Source organism: Eleginops maclovinus, chromosome 20 (assembly GCF_036324505.1).
Source record: "Eleginops maclovinus isolate JMC-PN-2008 ecotype Puerto Natales chromosome 20, JC_Emac_rtc_rv5, whole genome shotgun sequence".
NCBI lineage: Eukaryota > Metazoa > Chordata > Actinopteri > Perciformes > Eleginopidae > Eleginops > Eleginops maclovinus.
Window position 1 is genome coordinate 21274806 of NC_086368.1, and position 19279 is coordinate 21294084.

Sequence of the window (19279 nt, forward strand, 5' to 3'; positions counted from 1 at the left end):
TGACTAAAAGTAGCCATACCACCGAGGATCCAAATTGTTGTTTTTAAAACTACAAAAGCATTATTAGCCGCAGTAGAACATAGCAATTCAAATTACATTTGGTCTTTTAGTATGAGCCCAGATTATGTTTATGCATGCATTAACAAGTAACATTTTGTTGTTTGTGGATGAATTATGTGTTGCAGTCTTTAGACAGTGTAATGAATCGTTTAGCCTGGCTCTGAAAGTGAAATGTAGATGTAAACAGAGGAAGGAATTCTTCTGAGATACAATGGAAGAAGAGTACAATGCAACAAAGTGAAAGGTGTGTTGAGCACAAATACTTGGTAATTATACCCACTTAAAAAGATACCAGGCTATGTGATTATAGGAAGTCTTGAGGAAATAAATAGTTATTATGTATGTTTTAAATGTTCAGCTACATTTAACTAATGTTACTACTAAATACTGGAGCAAGCATGTGACAACCAACATGAGGGACTGCAGGGAGAGAGTTTTTTGTGACACTGAAATGTGTAAGTGTATGATGACTTGATAAGTAATATTTATTGATTCTTAAATAAAAAATGTTTTACCATTTCACCCTTTACTCACTCACAAACTCTACCTACTAGCCTCCAGTAATATATATATATTTATATTTATATATATATATGCCAGGTGACTACTAAGCAGGCTACACATTCAAAAAGGCTCTTTCCTTATGTAATAATCACATTTTCACTCCACGTCGCTCTCTTCGCTTTCAGCCTGTCCCACGGCAGGGTGTGGCACGGCTTATCTTTTGACAATTCCTCCCTACCTGTTTTACAGGATTGGCGGGGAGGTTGGACAGCAAAAGTGAGAGTCCAGGTTGGAGTGGCTGAAAGGATCCTCCCCCTCTCAGAGCACAAACACATAAAAGCCGGCAGAGTTTACAGTCAGACACTCAGAGGGACTTGGCTCTCCTTTTGAACACTGCTTTTCATCTGTTCACTTCTTGTCAGAGTTACCAACCTCCACCACTGCAAACATGACGTCCAGGAAGTCATACTCAGTCTCCAGCTCTTCTAACTTGAGGAGGTCCATGGCACCAAGCACCTTCGCCGTACAAAGAACCAGTTACGGTGTTGGTTCTAGTGCTGGAGGTGCTTTCGGTGCAGGAGCTGGTTCAGGTTTTAGTTCAAGCGGAGGTTATAATGGAGGTTTTAGTTCAGCTAGTTCTGGTGGTTATGGCTTTCGTTCTAGCCAAGCAGGAGTCCTCATGGGCACACCGATCACAGCTGTCACAGTCAACCAGAGCCTGCTGACCCCTCTGAACCTTGCTATTGACCCCAACATCCAGTCTGTTCGCACCCATGAGAAGGAGCAGATCAAGACCCTCAACAACCGCTTTGCTTCCTTCATCGACAAGGTGGGTTCCTGTGCTTTCTGTTTGTCACTGTCTTCTGTGGAATTTACTGTAGGCCTCAGTGTCCACTACCAATGGCCAGTGTGGTATATTGACTTCTAGCAGCTTTCAAAAATGCAACCTTTTTTGCTTCTTTGACTTCATTGAAATGAAATAACTAGGAAGTTAAAGCTATTCTATATAGTATAGTAACAGCAATGTGCCTACTACATTCAAAGCTGACAAAGCAAGACAGCTGTGAATCTTCTCTTTGTATTGTATCTGTTAATGATTTACACCTCCTGGGATTATAAATGCTGTAAAACTCTCAAAGTATGCAGCTGATTGTGACCCCATCTCACACTGGTAACTATATTCATAATCTAGCTAAATTCTCTGCCCACTATCTAAACATGGGTGGGGATTATATTGCAGTGACTTACCTTGGAGTCTGGCAGAGAAGATATAAATCTATCTGAACCATATCCTTCAGAGTCTAAAGTCTGTCGTTCGCACATTGCTCTTCTTACTTGGTTGTTGTAGGCAACACAAATGCAGGGTGCAGGGCAATGAATCAACTTCCGCTTCTCTTTTATGACACTATCACATGTCTGTGTTAATATTTACATGCAAACTTTATGAGGAATTTCCTTGAAGAGTGAAACTTTTAACACAAAAAAAATGGTACTGAGAAAACAAAGCGTTCATCCCATAATACCTCACTGCTTTGTCTTTCTTATCTGCCACACCCTGTTTTTTTATGGCCCTAGTGACTGTGTGGCCTTCATAGCTCATCTGAGTATGCATGGTGACTCATAGGCAAAGATAAATGGGTGAAACCCTTAAAGCCACATACACATGACATAGCTTTTGTTTTATGAAGGAAGATGTGTGTTTGGTGTGCATTAAAAAGCAGAACTGATCCCTTTAACATCTTTTAGGTTATAATTTGCTCGACCTAGAGATATGCAATGTTAACTTGTCTTCTACATTTGTTGTGACTAGGTGGGGCAATTCTGATATTTATCTATCTACCTAATCATGTATGACAAAGGTGAAGCCCCTTGGAATCTCATAAGATAATCAAACATCCGTTTTGCATTGATCCCTCCAATTAAAAATTATATCGTTTTTTTAAAACTCACTAAATCATATTCAGACACACATGTATAGAAAATACTTTTTGTACAACATGTGTCAATCTCACCTGGTTTTATGTCTCCACAGGTCCGGTTCCTGGAGCAGCAGAACAAGATGCTGGAGACCAAATGGAGCCTCCTGCAGGACCAGACCACAACCCGCTCCAACATCGATAGCATGTTCGAGGCTTACATCGCCAACCTGCGCAGACAGCTTGACGGACTGGGCAATGAGAAGGTCAAGCTGGAGGGAGAGCTGAGGAACATGCAGGGTCTGGTTGAGGACTTCAAGAATAAGTGAGTGATTGTATGACATGGTAGAAAACTATTACAGATAAGTGGCAGATGTTGAAAAAGAACAGATGTACTAAAATGTGGCCATCCAACAGGTATGAAGATGAAATCAACAAACGTGCAGCTGCAGAGAACGAGTTTGTGCTCTTGAAGAAGGTGCAAATACGTCAAAGATACATCCATTCTTCTGAAATCCTGGGGTTAACAACAAAGCAGCAAGTTATAACACTTCTTGTTTCCACACTATTCTCTTTTTAGGATGTTGATGGTGCCTACATGAACAAGGTGGAGCTGGAAGCCAAGGCTGATGCTCTTCAGGATGAAATCAACTTCCTCAGGGCCGTCTATGAGGCTGTATGTATCTGTTACATCGCTTCACAATACTATAATTTCTTTATGAGTTAGATCTGATGAAAATCCATTACATTTTTATAAAAAATGATTATAATGGTGCATCAACCAATGGTTCTGTAGGAACTTCGTGAGCTTCAGGGCCAGATCAAGGACACCTCCGTCATCGTGGAGATGGACAACAGCCGTAACCTGGATATGGACTCCATTGTGGCTGAAGTGCGTGCTCAGTATGAGGACATTGCCAACCGCAGCAAGGCTGAAGCAGAGGGCTGGTACAAACAGAAGGTGAGTGAAAAAGAAGGTTAAAGTTCATCTTGTGTCTACAATTAATTTCAATACCCCTTCATTATTTTAGATCCCTTATTTGACACACCTCCTTCTATTTTTTTGATTACAGTATGAGGAGATGCAGAGCTCTGCCGGACAGTATGGTGACGACCTGCGCTCAACAAAGGCCGAGATTTCTGAGCTGAACCGCATGATTGCCCGTCTTCAGAATGAGATTGAGGCTGTCAAGGGACAGGTATATTTCAGCATTGTCTTATTGATGAAGCATTAATAATAACACTTTGATATGCACCATATTCATTTAAGAGGGACTTGCAGATACTAAATAATCAGTGACATTCTTTTCCACAGAGGGCCAGTCTTGAGGCACAGATTGCAGAGGCTGAGGAGCGTGGTGAGATAGCAGTGAAAGATGCCAAACACCGCATCAAAGACCTGGAGGATGCTCTGCAGAGAGCCAAGCAGGACATGGCCCGCCAGGTGCGCGAATACCAGGAGCTGATGAACGTCAAGCTGGCCCTGGACATCGAAATTGCCACCTACAGGAAACTGCTCGAAGGAGAGGAGGACAGGTGGGATATATTTTAATACTTAATGTGATTTTATAGCTTCACTATAAGCTCTAACTTTGAATGAAGGACTAACTCTGCATTATTCCAACATTAGACTGACCAGCGGAGGAGCAAGTGCAACCATCCATGTGCAGCAGTCCTCTAGTGGTGGTAAGTTTCATATTTTATATAACATGGTCATAAGTGATATTTATACCAACAGACCACACTGCTATATTGACTAAAAAACATATACATAAACACATACAACTTTTTTTCTTCTGCTCCAGGGCTGTCCAGTGCCAACTCTGGATTTGGCTATGGTGGCGGCTACGGAAACAGCATGAGTGGCAGCTACAGTGGTGGTGGCTACAGTGGTGGCTACGGTGGCAGCATCAAAACTTCCACAAAGCAAACTACATCCAGCTCCAGAAGATATTAAAAAAAGGAGAGCCGTCCCTCTTCCCCATCAGTAACTCATGAATTTGATCTAATTCTGTACCCATCCATGGTGCTATGCAATGTTTTTAAGCATGTTCAACGAGACAGATGAATCTATTCCGTCAAACGGTTATCAGTTGGGTTCAATACCACTGGCTTTCCGACTGTTAACAAGACTTTTTTGTACTAGCTAAAGATGTCCTTTAATACAGGGAGGCCAGGTCAGTTGTTTCTGCATCGACAAATAGGAAAAAAGCACAAGGTGAAGGATTGTGAAAACTATGCAAGGAAACCATTTGATTGTCATCAATCTTGTCAACTTAGACACCTAAGTTCAAATATTATGTTGAAACTAGATGTATTTCTAAAAGCCTTCCTACGAACTATGACTAATGAACATTGCTGCAAATTACATCAAATGAATGTGAATAAAGTAAATCTGAGAACTGAAATGATTTCTTGTCACTCTCATTGTTGTTATTGAGGTAATAAAAGGGAAAGCTTAGGAGGAGGATCAAGATAAACAGCAAGATGTAATGTCCACACTGACATTTCACATGAGGGCAGTGCGAAACCATTTTCCCATTACTGACTTCCTGTTGGGTTATATGAGTCACAAGCAGTGTTGGGTGTAACGCGTTACAAAAGTAACGGAGTTACAGTAATGTATTACTTTTTGCTGTAACGCAGTAATATAACGCATTACTTCTGAAATGTGGGTAATATAATACCCGTTACAATTATCAGTAGCGCAGTTACAACACATGTTAACCCGAAATGATGTGGTGTTTTGTTTCTAAGAATTCACAAACATCGCGAGACATTCCGACACCAGAGAAATAATTGTGCCGGTAGAAGAGTTACTCAGTAAGCCTGTTTACTATTGGCTAAGAGGGCTGCAGAAACAGATTCGCAATGCAGAGCTGCAGGCTGGGGGAAAAGGAGAGAAAAGGACAGGAGTGCTCGCAGGCCAAAGCAACAGAAGGTATCTTTCTCTGGGTCTGTTGCTTGAACCCCGAGAAGTTAAGTCTCGTGGCAGAGTGTTGAAGATATGCAGCCTCTGTCCTCTGTGGAATCGCCAGCTTTTAGAAAGCTTGTCAGCCAAACCTCATTAACACACCAATGACAAGGTGAGCTAACGCTGCCATAAAGACTCGTTCATATACAGTAGGTTACAGGGGCGTGCAGAGGCTCCACTAACATGTTATTAATAACACACAGCGACGTAATGTTACACATATGTATCACATATTATTCAGCCCACTTAAACGGGGCATGAGTTTATTTTCTAGCTCTTTTCCTAATTGTCAGCATGTATTGCCAGATAGATAGATTTAATTAATGAGCTGCAATAAACTACATTTTAGCATTTAAAGCCCTACTTTAGCGGTTAATTGGTGAAAGTAACTCAAAGTAACGCAAAAGTAGTGTAACACATTACATTTCAGTAGACAGTAATAATGTAATGTAACTCATTACTTTGAAAAGACAATAATAAGTAATGTAGGCTACTGTATTACATTTTGGAAGTAACTTGCCCATCACTGGTCACAAGATATGCATACATATTTAATCTCCAAATTTCTTATTTGTGTGTAGTCCTACCAGTAGTGTAAAGTAACTAAGTACATTTACTCAAGTATTGCTGCACCTTTACCAGCTTTGATAACACATTAATGCATCAATAATTATAATCAAAACATTTCATTTATATATGATTGTGAAATGGGTCATTCTGCATAAGGAGTACTTTTACTTTTGGTACTTTAAGTATATATTGATGCTTATACTTTAGAACTTTTACTTGAGTAATATTTTGAGTGCAGGACTTTTACTTGTAACAGAGTGTCCCTACCCTTTGGTAGTTCTACTTTTACTTAAGTACACAAGAGTACTTCTTCCCGCTCTGAGTCATACACACTAAGACAACACAAACACTAGAAAAATAAGCTAAAAATGGACATTTTTCAAATTCACAGCTTTTGCAGTTCAAACGTTAGCTGCCATATTTTATAGTGGTTGTAGGATAACACACAAACATGCAGATGCCCAGTAACTTGCCATTTTATGTTGATATTACATTATTGTGAATATCAATTTGCTTTTATTAAAGATTATATTAAAAACTAAACCAATATACTGTTAAAAATCGATCATACTGTATGTGTCTTTCGGGTAAAAAAGGTAGTACGTTGATTGAACTGCATTGTTTCCAAATTCCGAAAATCAATTACATCAGCATCAACGCAAATATTAATGATGCATATCTACTACCCGAGTAAGGAAATTACTCTTTCTGATGGTGCAAATCCAGCATTAATAATTTCTGAAAAAACAGCAATTTAAAACTTCAACCTTTTATCACTCGTTCACCTGGACACCGGTTCTCCTCTGTGCAACAGTAATACTACCAATACCTGTTGATGCTTTCAGAATCTTGACAACTAAGACACCCTTGAGGCAATAAAATATATGAAACTGAGCACAAATACATCTGCAACACTGTGACCTCAAAAAAGGAGGAGCTAAAGCTTAAAAAGCACAAGCCACATACCATAGAGAAGCTGTAGTATGCTTTCCCAGCTTTTATGAGTACAAGGATGACACCATTGCATTTGTATGTCATCCTACTATTTAAAGGTATGGTTTATATGCATTTCTCTAAAAAAAAACTTGAAAATGTGTCGAAAATGTAGTCCTTAGGCTTAGATTTGCATGAGAAAAAAAAAAATTATAATAATAATGGCCTGTCGGACCACTGGTCTTGTAAACGTTTTCTCTTTCAGCTGTAACTTCCACAGTCCTCTAGGTAGTTGGGGGTCCATTAACAGTACCACTATTCCTTGCCCCAGGATCTGACTGTCTTTTTTTTATCCTGCATCTGTAGATCAGGAAGGTAGTTTCTGTAGAGCAGAAAGGGTGTTTCCATTGCCTCTGCCTGGAGGAAGGATGGTCAGGCATTTTTGGAAAGACAAGTTTTGCAGCTATTTTCTGCTGTCTGTAGATGACCAGAAACAGTGTATTTCAGCAAATACCTTATGAGAGGATGGTATCTGGTTGAAGATCTTTACATGTGTGCTAACCCCCCTTATAACTCCCATTGTTTTATCAATCTGATGACAGGTGAGCTCTGTGCCATCAATGTGTGATCGTTAGATCTTTTTGTGGCTGACCTTCGTTATAATATCTGCAGAGTTTTGCATTGAGTCCACAAACCTCCACTTACTGTTTGAGGTTATTTGAATGAACTACCGGATCCTGTTGTTCACATACGCTTTATACCTGCAGGACTTAGAGCAAAGCCATATTACTACCGCATTGGAGTCAGTCCTCAAAAAAAGTTATATTAATGTGTACTGTAAGTTATAACTGTATGATTTTTCTTACCTGGGATCCAGTCAGGGTTGCTGATCATTTCAAGCAGGATATAGTCTGTCGCTTAAGAGGCCCTGCACTTGATCTGGCCATTACAAACGCTTTTTTTGTTTGTTTTTGTATGGAATCATTTGCATGCAATATAAAATTATCGTATCATTAGAAAATCCATTCAGAAAAGAACATATCAACACATTATTTCCCTATTCCCCTTCCGGTGAGATTCTGATCACCTGTCCATTCCAGAGAACAGGCTTTTTGGAAACAACTAAATATGAGTAAAAGCTTACAATGTTTAGTATGATATTTGTACACGTATAAGTAATATCAAATCTGATTTTAATTCAAACTCAGTTTAAACACATATTATAGATATAAAAACTGTGTGTGACTCCACTGTCCACTGAGAAGAATTTGGTTCAGGATTTGGTTAAATAAGTTTGGGCTTATTGGTGGAGTCAGATGAGAGTAATCATATATCTAGTCATCTTAGAACTATTTATACCTGCTTCTTCTGTTAGGCAGTTTTTCCAGTTTTTTCAGATGTTAAGAGTAAAACCACAACATTTGCAAGGCACATTCAGAGTTCCACTTAAATTAACTCCTTCGCTAACGCTATTTCAATCAGCAGTGACTTTATTGTTAATGACTAATATGCATATTGATATGTGCACAAAAGAATGAGACATCTGAAAAGGCTGTTGGACCCCATTGTGACTGATTTGAAGGGGATATTGTTACCATAAGTGAACTAGTTTAAGCCATGTTGTCATCCAAGAAAAGTCTATTTTGCTAATCTTGTCATCATATATTCATAATAATAACCTTCTGATTCTGATACAATGGTTTGTTAACATTCTGAAATATCAGGAGGCCATGGCTTATAGTTGACATTATCATATAAAGGATTTTCACAATAACTGCAAATTCTTTTTCAATTGCTGCAAGATTTTCTTGCGTATTTGCAATATTATGCATCTTATAATACCTTTATGGCACAAAGTTTATTTTGATGAAACTTAATCATATTTCAGAGAGAAAAAGTTTCCAGATGTCCCTCTAATGGCTGCTCTGCCAGTTGTGTTTTATTGCACTCCCCAATGGTTTCATAACATTGAAAATTTGTCATTTCATCTATAGTGATCAGTAATTATCATTTATAACAATAGTAGTTTGGCCTTAAACAAGAAAGGTTTAAACCTAAATATCTAGTCAGGATCTCAGGACCACTTTTATTTGGAATGCTTATGAGACTACACTAGGGTTATGTTTGACTTGTTTTTTGTTAGTAAAGAAGTATGACTGGTTATCTGTTCTTGTTCAACTTGTATGTGGACTACTTGTTTGGACCGGTAAGTATTGGTAGAGCTGGTTGTGTTTTTTGTAATCTCATGATTAATGATTCTACACATATTGACCTAAATAATATTGAATAAAAATATATGTTGCTTGTTATATTATTTTGTATGTTTAATGCCTTGTTTTTTGACACAGAATTACTTGAACGTAATGAAGGAGAATTTAATCAAAATATTTAATCGATATACTGTATATATATTCAGTGTATTTTAAACTCTGAAATATTGTGTACAAACATGGTTTATGTTACAGTGCACTATAAATCTATTGGAGTGAACTAAATGGGCCATCTGTTTGGTAAATGAAATGTATTGATGCTGGTTTGATTGTAATATTTTATTTCCAAAAGGGGATTCAATAATTGCCATTACTTTACACACCCTGTCTCAGGGCAGTGTTACACCGTACTCTCTAAAATTCCTCCCTACCTGTTTTACAGGATTGGCGTGTAGACTGAGAGGGAAGGGAGGCTGGACAGCAAAAGTGAGAGTCCAGGTTAAAGCGGCCGAAAGGATCCTCCCTCTCTCAGAGCATGGACATAAAAGCCGGCAGAGCTTACAGTCAGACACTCAGAAGGACTTGGATCTCCCTTTGAAGACTGCTCATCATCTGTTCTCCTCTTGTCAGAGTTACCAACCTCCACCACTGCAAACATGATGTCCCGGAAGTCATACTCAGTCTCTGGCTCTTCTACTGGCAGCTTAAGAAGTTCCTTTTCACCAATCAGCTACTCTGTACAAAAATCCAGTTATGCTGTTGGTTCTGGTGCTGGCGCTGGTTTTGGTTCAGGTTTTGGTTCAGGTGCAGGTGCAGGTGCAGGTTTAGGTAGTTCTGGCATTTATGGCATTAGCTCTAGCCAAGCAGGAGGCAACTACAGCGCTCCACTGATCACTGCTGTCCAGGTCAACAAGAGCCTGCTGGCCCCTCTGAACCTTAATATTGACCCCACAATCCAAGCTGTCCGCACCCATGAAAAGGAGCAGATCAAGACCCTCAACAACCGCTTTGCTTCCTTCATCGACAAGGTGGGTTCCTGTGCTCTCTGCTTGTGACTGTCTTCTGTGGAATTTACTGTAGGACTCAGGATCTTACAACCTATGGCCTGCAATGCTCTCATGTGGCTATATTACATCAAGCAGCTGTGAAAAGAGAAAAGTGACCTAACCACATTTACAAGATCTGGCAAGCTCACCTGTTCTTTTGTCTCCACAGGTCCGGTTCTTGGAACAGCAGAACAAGATGCTGGAGACCAAATGGAGCCTCCTGCAGGACCAGACCACAGCCAGCTCCAACATCGATAGCATGTACGAGGCTTACATTACCAACCTGCGTAGACAGTTCGACGGACTGGGCAATGAGAAGGTCAAGTTGGAGGGAGAGCTGAGGAACATGCAGGGTCTGGTTGAGGACTTCAAGAATAAGTGAGTGCTTGTATGACATGGTCACTAAATATTACAGACGTTTGATAAAGTATCAGATGTTTTAAAATGGAGTAAATCTACTAAACCATCCGACATGTTTCAACAGGTATGAAGATGAAATCAACAAACGTGCAAATGCAGAGAACGAGTTTGTGGTCTTGAAGAAGGTGCATATACGTCAAAGATACATCCATTCTTCTGAAAACCTGGGGTTAACAACAAAGCAGCAAGTTATAACACTTCTTGTTTCTACACTATTCTCTTTTTAGGATGTTGATGGTGCCTACATGAACAAGGTGGAGCTGGAAGTCAAGGCTGATGCTCTTCAGGACGAGATCAACTTCCTCAGTGCCGTCTATGAGGCTGTATGTATCTGTTACATCGCTTCACAATACTATAATTTCTTTATGAGTTAGATCTGATGAAAATCCATTACATTTTTATAAAAAATGATTATAATGGTGCATCAACCAATGGTTCTGTAGGAGCTTCGTGAGCTGCAGAGCCAGATCAAGGACACCTCCGTCATCGTGGAGATGGACAACAGCCGTAAACTGGATATGGACTCCATTGTGGCTGAAGTGCGTGCTCAGTATGAGGACATTGCCAACCGCGGCAAGGCTGAAGCAGAGGGTTGGTACAAACAGAAGGTGAGTGAAAAAGAAGGTTAAAGTTCATCTTGTGTCTACAATTACTTTCAACACCCCTTCATTACTTTGGATCCCTTTCTTGACACACCTTCTTCTATTATTTTGATAACAGTATGAGGAGATGCAGACCTCTGCCGGACAGTATGGTGACGACCTGCGCTCAACAAAGGCTGAGATTTCTGAGCTGAACCGCATGATCGCCCGTCTTCAGAATGAGATTGAGGCTGTCAAGGGACAGGTATATTTCAACATTGTCTTATTGATGAAGCATTAATAATAACACTTTGATATGCACCATATTCATTTAAGAAGGACTTGCAGATACTAAATAATCAGTGACATTCTTTTCCACAGAGGGCCAGTCTTGAGTCTCAGATCTTAGAGGCTGAGGAGCGTGGTGAGCTGGCAGTGAAAGATGCCAAACTCCGCATCAGAGACCTGGAGAATGCTCTGCAGAGAGCCAAGCAGGACATGGCCCGCCAGGTGCGTGAATACCAGGAGCTGATGAACGTCAAGCTGGCCCTGGACATCGAAATAGCCACCTACAGGAAACTGCTCGAAGGAGAGGAGGACAGGTGGGATATATTTTAATACTTAATGTGATTTTATAGCTTCACTATAAGCTCTAACTTTGAATGAAGGACTAACTCTGCATTATTCCAACATTAGACTGACCAGCGGAGGAGCAAGTGCAACCATCCATGTGCAGCAGTCCTCTGGTGGTGGTAAGTTTCATATTTTATATGTTATGATAATAAGGGGTACCTAAACCAACAGTTCACACTGTTATATTGATTTAAAAAATGATAACACATACATGTTTTTTTTTCTACTCCAGGATTGTCCAGTGCCAACTCAGGTTACGGTGGCGGCTACGGTGGTGGCTTCAGCAGCAGCAGTGGTTATGGCAGTGGCTCGATTAAAAAGTCCTCAGTCGCTACAACCAATTCCACGAGACTTATTTAAAAAAGAAGAGCTGTTTGCAAACATCAGAAACTAATTAATTTGATCAAATTCTTTAGCTATTTATGGTGCGATACAATGTTGTTTGGCATGTTCAACAGAACAGATGAATCTTTTGTCTCACACGGGTACCTACTTTGTTGAAACTATACTTATTTAGTAAAAGCCTCCCTTCCAACTTGACTGGTGAATGTTTGTACAAATGACATCAAATTTATCGGAATAAAAGACATCTGTTAACATCAATATCTGCCCTTGTCTCATTTTTGGTGTGAAGAATAAATGTTTGAATTTTTATGTGTTTCTGTTGTTGCTGTCAAAGATAGCTTTAACACTAAACAGAATGGAAATCTCACTGCGCCTGCTAAAATCTCTGGTAGTTGAAGTGCATCAGATGCTTTGTCTTATAAAAATAACATGAACAGTAAGGACATTTGTGTTGGTAGATTCTTTTTAGGTTTAATGATGCTTCTTGGCAATAAATCTTAAACTTTTGGAAAGCCGGTTTATTTCCCTTTTAAATGGTGCCACATTTGTAAGGAACATGCATTTGTGAGGTGAGCAGCTGAGCTGAGTATGTGGGATGCACCCATGCAGGATCTTCTCTACCAATGCCTAACAGCTTTTTTTTGCTGTTGCTATTGACTCCTGTTTTGAGCTTCTGGTACCCCAAGGTGAGCATAGGCCCTTCTAGAATGGTCAGTTGGTGTGTGCTCCAAGAACTGGCATGCCATGTTTGACTGATCTGGATAGGGCCCCTGCGATAGGGCAACTTTAAATGGTGTTCAGCAAAACCAAGCATTGTTTGGAGTGAGCCCTAATACTAGGGTGACCAGATTTGAGGTGGCGAAAAAGAGGACACTTGCGATTGTTGGGGGGGAAGTCTAAGTACAGTAGACTTCTGTGCAAAGCGCCATTCAATTTAAGTACACGCTTAATGGTCCCATGAAAAACTGTGGCAACCAGACGTTTTCATGAATATATCAAAAACCCCCGGACGCTCCGGACAGGACATAAAAAGAGGACATGTCCGGGCAAAAGAGGACGTCTGGTCACCCTACTAAAACCATCTGAAAACTGAAGGCAAAGTTCCATATAACGGGGGATGGCAGAGACAGGCCGCGAAGTGGGCGTCCGAAGGAGACGGTACCCCGTTTCGTCATTCTATCAGCACTTGGGAACTGTAGGCAGTCCTCTACAGATTTGCAGTCAAGGTTTGCAGGATATGGATGACGGCTGTCTGGGCAGACAATCGGAACAGACTGCATGCAGCCAATCTCTGGTCTCATAGGGCTGCCAGGCGGCCTGCCATGACTGCCGTTAAATTAATAAATTGTTAAATTGCCAATAAAGGCAGAGAAAATGTTGCACATTTTTCATGGATGCAACCCACATAGTCAGCTCTGCTGTTCATCCCACAAATGCACGTTCCTCACAAATGTAGCACCATTAAAAAAATAAATAAACAGGCTTTCAAATTCCCGAACTTCTTGTGCTGTTTATTTATTCATAACATAGTGATTTATTTTCTCCACGAACAACTGAGTTATTTATTGGCATTTATTCTGTCAAGTGATTTGAGGAGTCGTAAAGACTGGATAAAGCGCTATATAAATACAGTCCACACAGGGTAGATGAGAGCAACGCTTCCGGGTACTTTCAATCTACGTAAGACCACGCCCCTTTTGGCTGAAAACAGCGCTGTCATTTGAATGGCTGTAAATACAGATTCTAAAGTTTTCAGCTTTCACATCCGAAAATTAATAATAACGCACCTTTTCTTAATCTACAAGGAGCCCAGTTATGATGGTCATTTAGGCAAACTATTAGACAATGTTCATTGAGATCGATGACTGGTGTCGATGTATGGTTTCATTTAAATCAATAGGGGATGGATGACCGTTGAGTCTGCTGGTGGACGAGTGGCAGGCAACGGGGTTACACTGAAACTGTGATTTCTGAAGTGGATCGTTTCTTTTACTGTCCTTTCCTCTGTAGAGTAAGTAAAGAAACTTCAACTCTGGATTTATTTTTGTTGTTGGAGGTGCGATATATGACTCAGCAGCTTTTAGGCATGAAGAAAGTAACGCTTGCCACTTCACTCTGGTTTTCACCGGAAAGTCGACAGGGCTGTAACTTCGCCCGGAAGTGACGTTAGCACTGCTCTAATTTATTCCAGACTGCTTTGTGTGCTGAATTTGTCGCCCTTTGAACATCAGATCTGAGGATGCTAACTGGCTGATTTTATGTCTTGCTTGCTTAGTTTTCTGTTATCAATGGTTAGCGGTTGGTTGGCTGCTGCATTTGCTGGGTAGCTTTTCTGAGCACCCCAGGCAAGAGGGGGAAATTACATTGACTGTATGAATCGTTTAGATTTACATATTAAACCTTAGTGTACTTAAAACACATACATTTTGAGGATAATTAATGACATTTTATTTTAGAAATATAACAAATATTTGGAAAAGAAATTCCCTTTGCACCGGGGAGGAACCGGGGGGCAGCGCCCTCCATTGCCCAGCCACCACTGTTGTAAAGTATAACAGTTGAATTGGGTTGCAAAATCGAAACAAAATTAGCAGTGATAGAATCTGGCTTCTTGACGTTGACTCACTTCACTTCATTGTTAATGACTAATATGTATATCTCTTTGTGCACAATAGAATGAGACATATGACTGACTAGTCTTTGGCAGCTAGACCCCATTGTGACTGATACATTTTAAGGGGATGTTGTTACAATAAGTTTGAGCCATGTTGTCACCTAAGAAAAGTGTTTTTGTCTCATTTTGTCATCTTATGTTTACAATTAAAACCTTCTGATTCTGATACAATGGTTTGTTAACCTTCTGATTTATCTGGAGGCTTATAGTTGACATCAAATCAAGGATTTTGATAATAATGTCAACTTCTTTTTCAGTTGCTGCAGGTTGTTTTTGCTAATTTGCAATATTAGGCATCTTATAATTATACATATAAATAACTATCAGTGTTTTATTGCACTCCCCAGTGGTTTCATAAAATGGGAATATATTTAATTTCAATAATAGTGATCAGTAATGATCATTTATAACAATATAACTTGGCCTAAAGCAAGCACGGTTTGAACCTAAATATCTAGTAAGGATGTCAGGGCCACTTATATTTGGAATGCTCATGAGACCATAAGGGTACAGGCACTAGTGTTTTGTGTCACTTGTTTTTTGGTTGTAAAGAAGTATGACTGGTTATTTGTTCTTGTTCAACTTGTATATGGATTACAGGGGTGCCTTAAGCCTTTTAATTGTGATTGGCCTAAGGCACACCCTTGCAATGATCATGCTGTCTAATCAGCATCTTGATATGCCACACCTGTGAGGTGGATGGATTATCTTGGCAAAGGAGAAGTGCTCATTAACACAGATTTAAACACATTTGTGAACAATATTTGAGAGAAACGGGCCATTTGTGTTCATAGAAAAAGTCTTAGATGTTTGATTTCAGCTCATGAAAAATGGGAGCAAAAACAAAAGTGTTGCTTTTATGTTTTTGTTTAGAGTATTTTGTACGTTATAATGTCTTCTTTTTGTTGTTGTTAAGTATATTGAAACTAAACTGACATTGAATTACTTGAATGTGCTAAAGGAGAATTTAATCAACATTTTAAAAATATATACTGTATATATATTCAGTGTATTTTAAACTCTGAAATATTGTGTACAAACATGGTTTATGTTACAGTGTACTGTAAATCTATTGGAGTGAACTAAATGGGCCATCTGTTTGGTAAATGAAATGTATTGATACTGGCTTTGGTTGTAATATTTTAATTCCAAAAGGGGATTCAATAATTGCCATTACTTTACACACCCTGTCTCAGGGCAGTGTTACGCCTTACTCTCTAACATTCTTCCCTACCTGTTTTACAGGATTGACGTGTAGACTGAGAGGGAAGGGAGGCTGGACAGCAAAAGTGAGAGTCCAGGTTAAAGCGGCCGAAAGGATCCTCCCTCTCTCAGAGCATGGACATAAAAGCCGGCAGAGCTTACAGTCAGACACTCAGAAGGACTTGGATCTCCCTTTGAAGACTGCTCATCATCTGTTCTCCTCTTGTCAGAATTACCAACCTCCACCACTGCAAACATGATGTCCCGGAAGTCATACTCAGTCTCTGGCTCTTCTACTGGCAGCTTAAGAAGTTCCTTTTCACCAATCAGCTACTCTGTACAAAAATCCAGTTATGCTGTTGGTTCTGGTGCTGGCGCTGGTTTTGGTTCAGGTTTTGGTAGGTGCAGGTGCAGGTGCAGGTTTAGGTAGTTCTGGCATTTATGGCATTAGCTCTAGCCAAGCAGGAGGCAACTACAGCGCTCCACTGATCACTGCTGTCCAGGTCAACAAGAGCCTGCTGGCCCCTCTGAACCTTAATATTGACCCCACAATCCAAGCTGTCCGCACCCATGAAAAGGAGCAGATCAAGACCCTCAACAACCGCTTTGCTTCCTTCATCGACAAGGTGGGTTCCTGTGCTCTCTGCTTGTGACTGTCTTCTGTGGGATTTACTATAGGACTCAGGATCTTACATCCTATGGCCTGCAATGCTCTCATGTGGCTATATTACATCAAGCAGCTGTGAAAAGAGAAAAGTGACCTAACCACATTTACAAGATCTGGCAAGCTCACCTGTTCTTTTGTCTCCACAGGTCCGGTTCCTGGAACAGCAGAACAAGATGCTGGAGACCAAATGGAGCCTCCTGCAGGACCAGACCACAGCCAGCTCCAACATCGATAGCATGTACGAGGCTTACATTACCAACCTGCGTAGACAGTTCGACGGACTGGGCAATGAGAAAGTCAGGTTGGAGGGAGAGCTGAGGAACATGCAGGGTCTGGTTGAGGACTTCAAGAATAAGTGAGTGCTTGTATGACTCGGTCACTAAATATTACAGACGTTTGATAAAGTATCAGATGTTTTAAAATGGAGTAAATTTACTAAACCATCTGCCATGTTTCAACAGGTATGAAGATGAAATCAACAAACGTGCAAATGCAGAGAACGAGTTTGTGGTCTTGAAGAAGGTGCATATACGTCAAAGATACATCCATTCTACTGAAATCCTGGGGTTAACAACAAAGCAGCAAGTTATAACACTTCTTGTTTCTACACTATTCTCTTTTTAGGATGTTGATGGTGCCTACATGAACACAGTGGAGCTGGAAGCCAAGGTTGATGCTCTTCAGGACGAGATCAACTTCCTCAGTGCCGTCTATGAGGCTGTATGTATCTGTTACATCGCTTCACAATACTATAATTTCTTTATGAGTTAGATCTGATGAAAATCCATTACATTTATATAAAAAAATGATTATAATGGTGCATCAACCAATGGTTCTGTAGGAGCTTCGTGAGCTGCAGAGCCAGATCAAGGACACCTCCGTCATCGTGGAGATGGACAACCGCCGTAACCTGGATATGGACTCCATTGTGGCTGAAGTGCGTGCTCAGTATGAGGACATTGCCAACCGCGGCAAGGCTGAAGCAGAGGGCTGGTACAAACAGAAGGTGAGTGAAAAAGAAGGTTAAAGTTCATCTTGTGTCTACAATTACTTTCAACACCCCTTCATTACTTTGGATCCCTTTCTTGACACACCTCCTTCTATTTTTTTGATAACAGTATGAGGAGATGCAGACCTCTGCCGGAGAGTATGGTGACGACCTGCGCTCAACAAAGGCTGAGATTTCTGAACTGAACCGCATGATTGCCCGTCTTCAGAATGAGATTGAGGCTGTCAAGGGACAGGTATATTTCAACATTGTCTTATTGATGAAGCAATAATAATAACACTTTGATATGCACCATATTCATTTAAGAAGGACTTGCAGATACTAAATAATCAGTGACATTCTTTTCCACAGAGGGCCAGTCTTGAGTCTCAGATCTTAGAGGCTGAGGAGCGTGGTGAGCTGGCAGTGAAAGATGCCAAACTCCGCATCAGAGACCTGGAGAATGCTCTGCAGAGAGCCAAGCAGGACATGGCCCGCCAGGTGCGTGAATACCAGGAGCTGATGAACGTCAAGCTGGCCCTGGACATCGAAATAGCCACCTACAGGAAACTGCTTGAAGGAGAGGAGGACAGGTGGGATATACTTTAATACTTAATGAGATTTTTAGCTTCACTATAAGCTCTAACTTTGAATGAAGGACTAACTCTGCATTATTCCAACATTAGACTGAGCCAGCGGAGGAGCAAGTGCAACCATCCATGTGCAGCAGTCCTCTGGTGGTGGTAAGTTTCATATTTTATATGTTATGATAATAAGGGGTACCTAAACCAACAGTTCACACTGCTATATTGATTTAAAAAATGATAACACATACATGTTTTTTTTTCTACTCCAGGATTGTCCAGTGCCAACTCAGGTTACGGTGGCGGCTACGGTGGTGGCTTCAGCAGCAGCAGTGGTTATGGCAGTGGCTCGATGAAAAAGTCCTCAGTCGCTACAACCAATTCCACGAGACTTATTTAAAAAAGAAGAGCTGTTTGCAAACATCAGAAACTAATTAATTTGATCAAATTCTTTAGCTATTTATGGTGCGATACAATGTTGTTTGGCATGTTGAATCTTTTGTCTCACACGGGTACCTACTTTGTTGAAACTATACTTATTTAGTAAAAGCCTCCCTTCCAACTTGACTGGTGAATGTTTGTACAAATGGCATCAAATTTATCGGAATAAAAGACATCTGTTAACATCAATATCTGCCTTTGTCTCATTTTTGGTGTGAAGAATAAATGTCTGAATTTTTATTTGTTTCTTTTGCTACTGTCAAAAAATAGCTTTAACACTAAACAGAATGGAAATCTCACTGCCTCCGTGCAAAAACACCTTTCCATCCTTTGAAGTTAAATTGCAACACCTGCTTTGCCTTATATTTATTCAGGAAGATGCCGTAGTGAGCTATTTTCTGCAGGAACCACAGAGTTATTTAAGGCATTTATTCTGTGAAGTGATTGGAAGAGTTGTAAAGACTGTATAAAGCGCTATGAAAAATGCAGTCGATTTACACTGAAAAACTGAAACATAACACAAACATTAC

General features: G+C 40.3%; 3 protein-coding genes across 3 annotated transcripts; all 3 read left to right on the forward strand.

Annotated features, from left to right (window-relative positions):
* The first annotated feature begins 918 nt into the window (after positions 1-918).
* LOC134882795 (keratin, type II cytoskeletal 8-like) lies at positions 919-4888 on the forward strand. The gene is made up of 9 exons (XM_063910741.1): positions 919-1393; positions 2597-2805; positions 2898-2958; positions 3061-3156; positions 3277-3441; positions 3554-3679; positions 3796-4016; positions 4111-4166; positions 4286-4888. The coding sequence occupies exons 1-9, from the start codon at positions 1013-1015 to the stop codon at positions 4435-4437; spliced, it is 1467 nt and encodes a 488-aa protein (XP_063766811.1). The 5' UTR covers positions 919-1012; the 3' UTR covers positions 4438-4888.
* Positions 4889-5548: 660 nt separating this feature from the next.
* LOC134882796 (intermediate filament protein ON3-like) lies at positions 5549-12429 on the forward strand. The gene is made up of 10 exons (XM_063910743.1): positions 5549-5566; positions 9610-10195; positions 10383-10591; positions 10698-10758; positions 10861-10956; positions 11077-11241; positions 11354-11479; positions 11596-11816; positions 11911-11966; positions 12080-12429. Exons 2-10 carry the CDS (start codon positions 9824-9826, stop codon positions 12205-12207), a joined length of 1434 nt encoding a protein of 477 aa, XP_063766813.1. The 5' UTR covers positions 5549-5566; positions 9610-9823; the 3' UTR covers positions 12208-12429.
* Positions 12430-13850: 1421 nt separating this feature from the next.
* LOC134882807 (intermediate filament protein ON3-like) lies at positions 13851-18909 on the forward strand. The gene is given in 12 exon segments (XM_063910755.1): positions 13851-13872; positions 14093-14203; positions 16112-16468; positions 16470-16695; positions 16883-17091; positions 17198-17258; positions 17361-17456; positions 17578-17742; positions 17855-17980; positions 18097-18317; positions 18421-18464; positions 18581-18909. Coding segments are annotated over 10 exon segments (1419 nt in total). The 5' UTR covers positions 13851-13872; positions 14093-14203; positions 16112-16325; the 3' UTR covers positions 18709-18909.
* Positions 18910-19279: the final 370 nt, after the last annotated feature.

Coding starts and splice junctions, on each gene's coding strand:
- LOC134882796 (XM_063910743.1), top strand. CDS start 9,824: ATGATGTCCCGGAAGTCATACTCAGTCTCTGGCTCTTCTACTGGCAGC. Junction 10,957..11,076: donor TCAGTGCCGTCTATGAGGCT/GTATGTATCTGT, acceptor ATGGTTCTGTAG/GAGCTTCGTGAGCTGCAGAG. Junction 11,480..11,595: donor TTGAGGCTGTCAAGGGACAG/GTATATTTCAAC, acceptor TCTTTTCCACAG/AGGGCCAGTCTTGAGTCTCA.
- LOC134882795 (XM_063910741.1), top strand. CDS start 1,013: ATGACGTCCAGGAAGTCATACTCAGTCTCCAGCTCTTCTAACTTGAGG. Junction 2,806..2,897: donor GTTGAGGACTTCAAGAATAA/GTGAGTGATTGT, acceptor GCCATCCAACAG/GTATGAAGATGAAATCAACA. Junction 2,959..3,060: donor AGTTTGTGCTCTTGAAGAAG/GTGCAAATACGT, acceptor TTCTCTTTTTAG/GATGTTGATGGTGCCTACAT.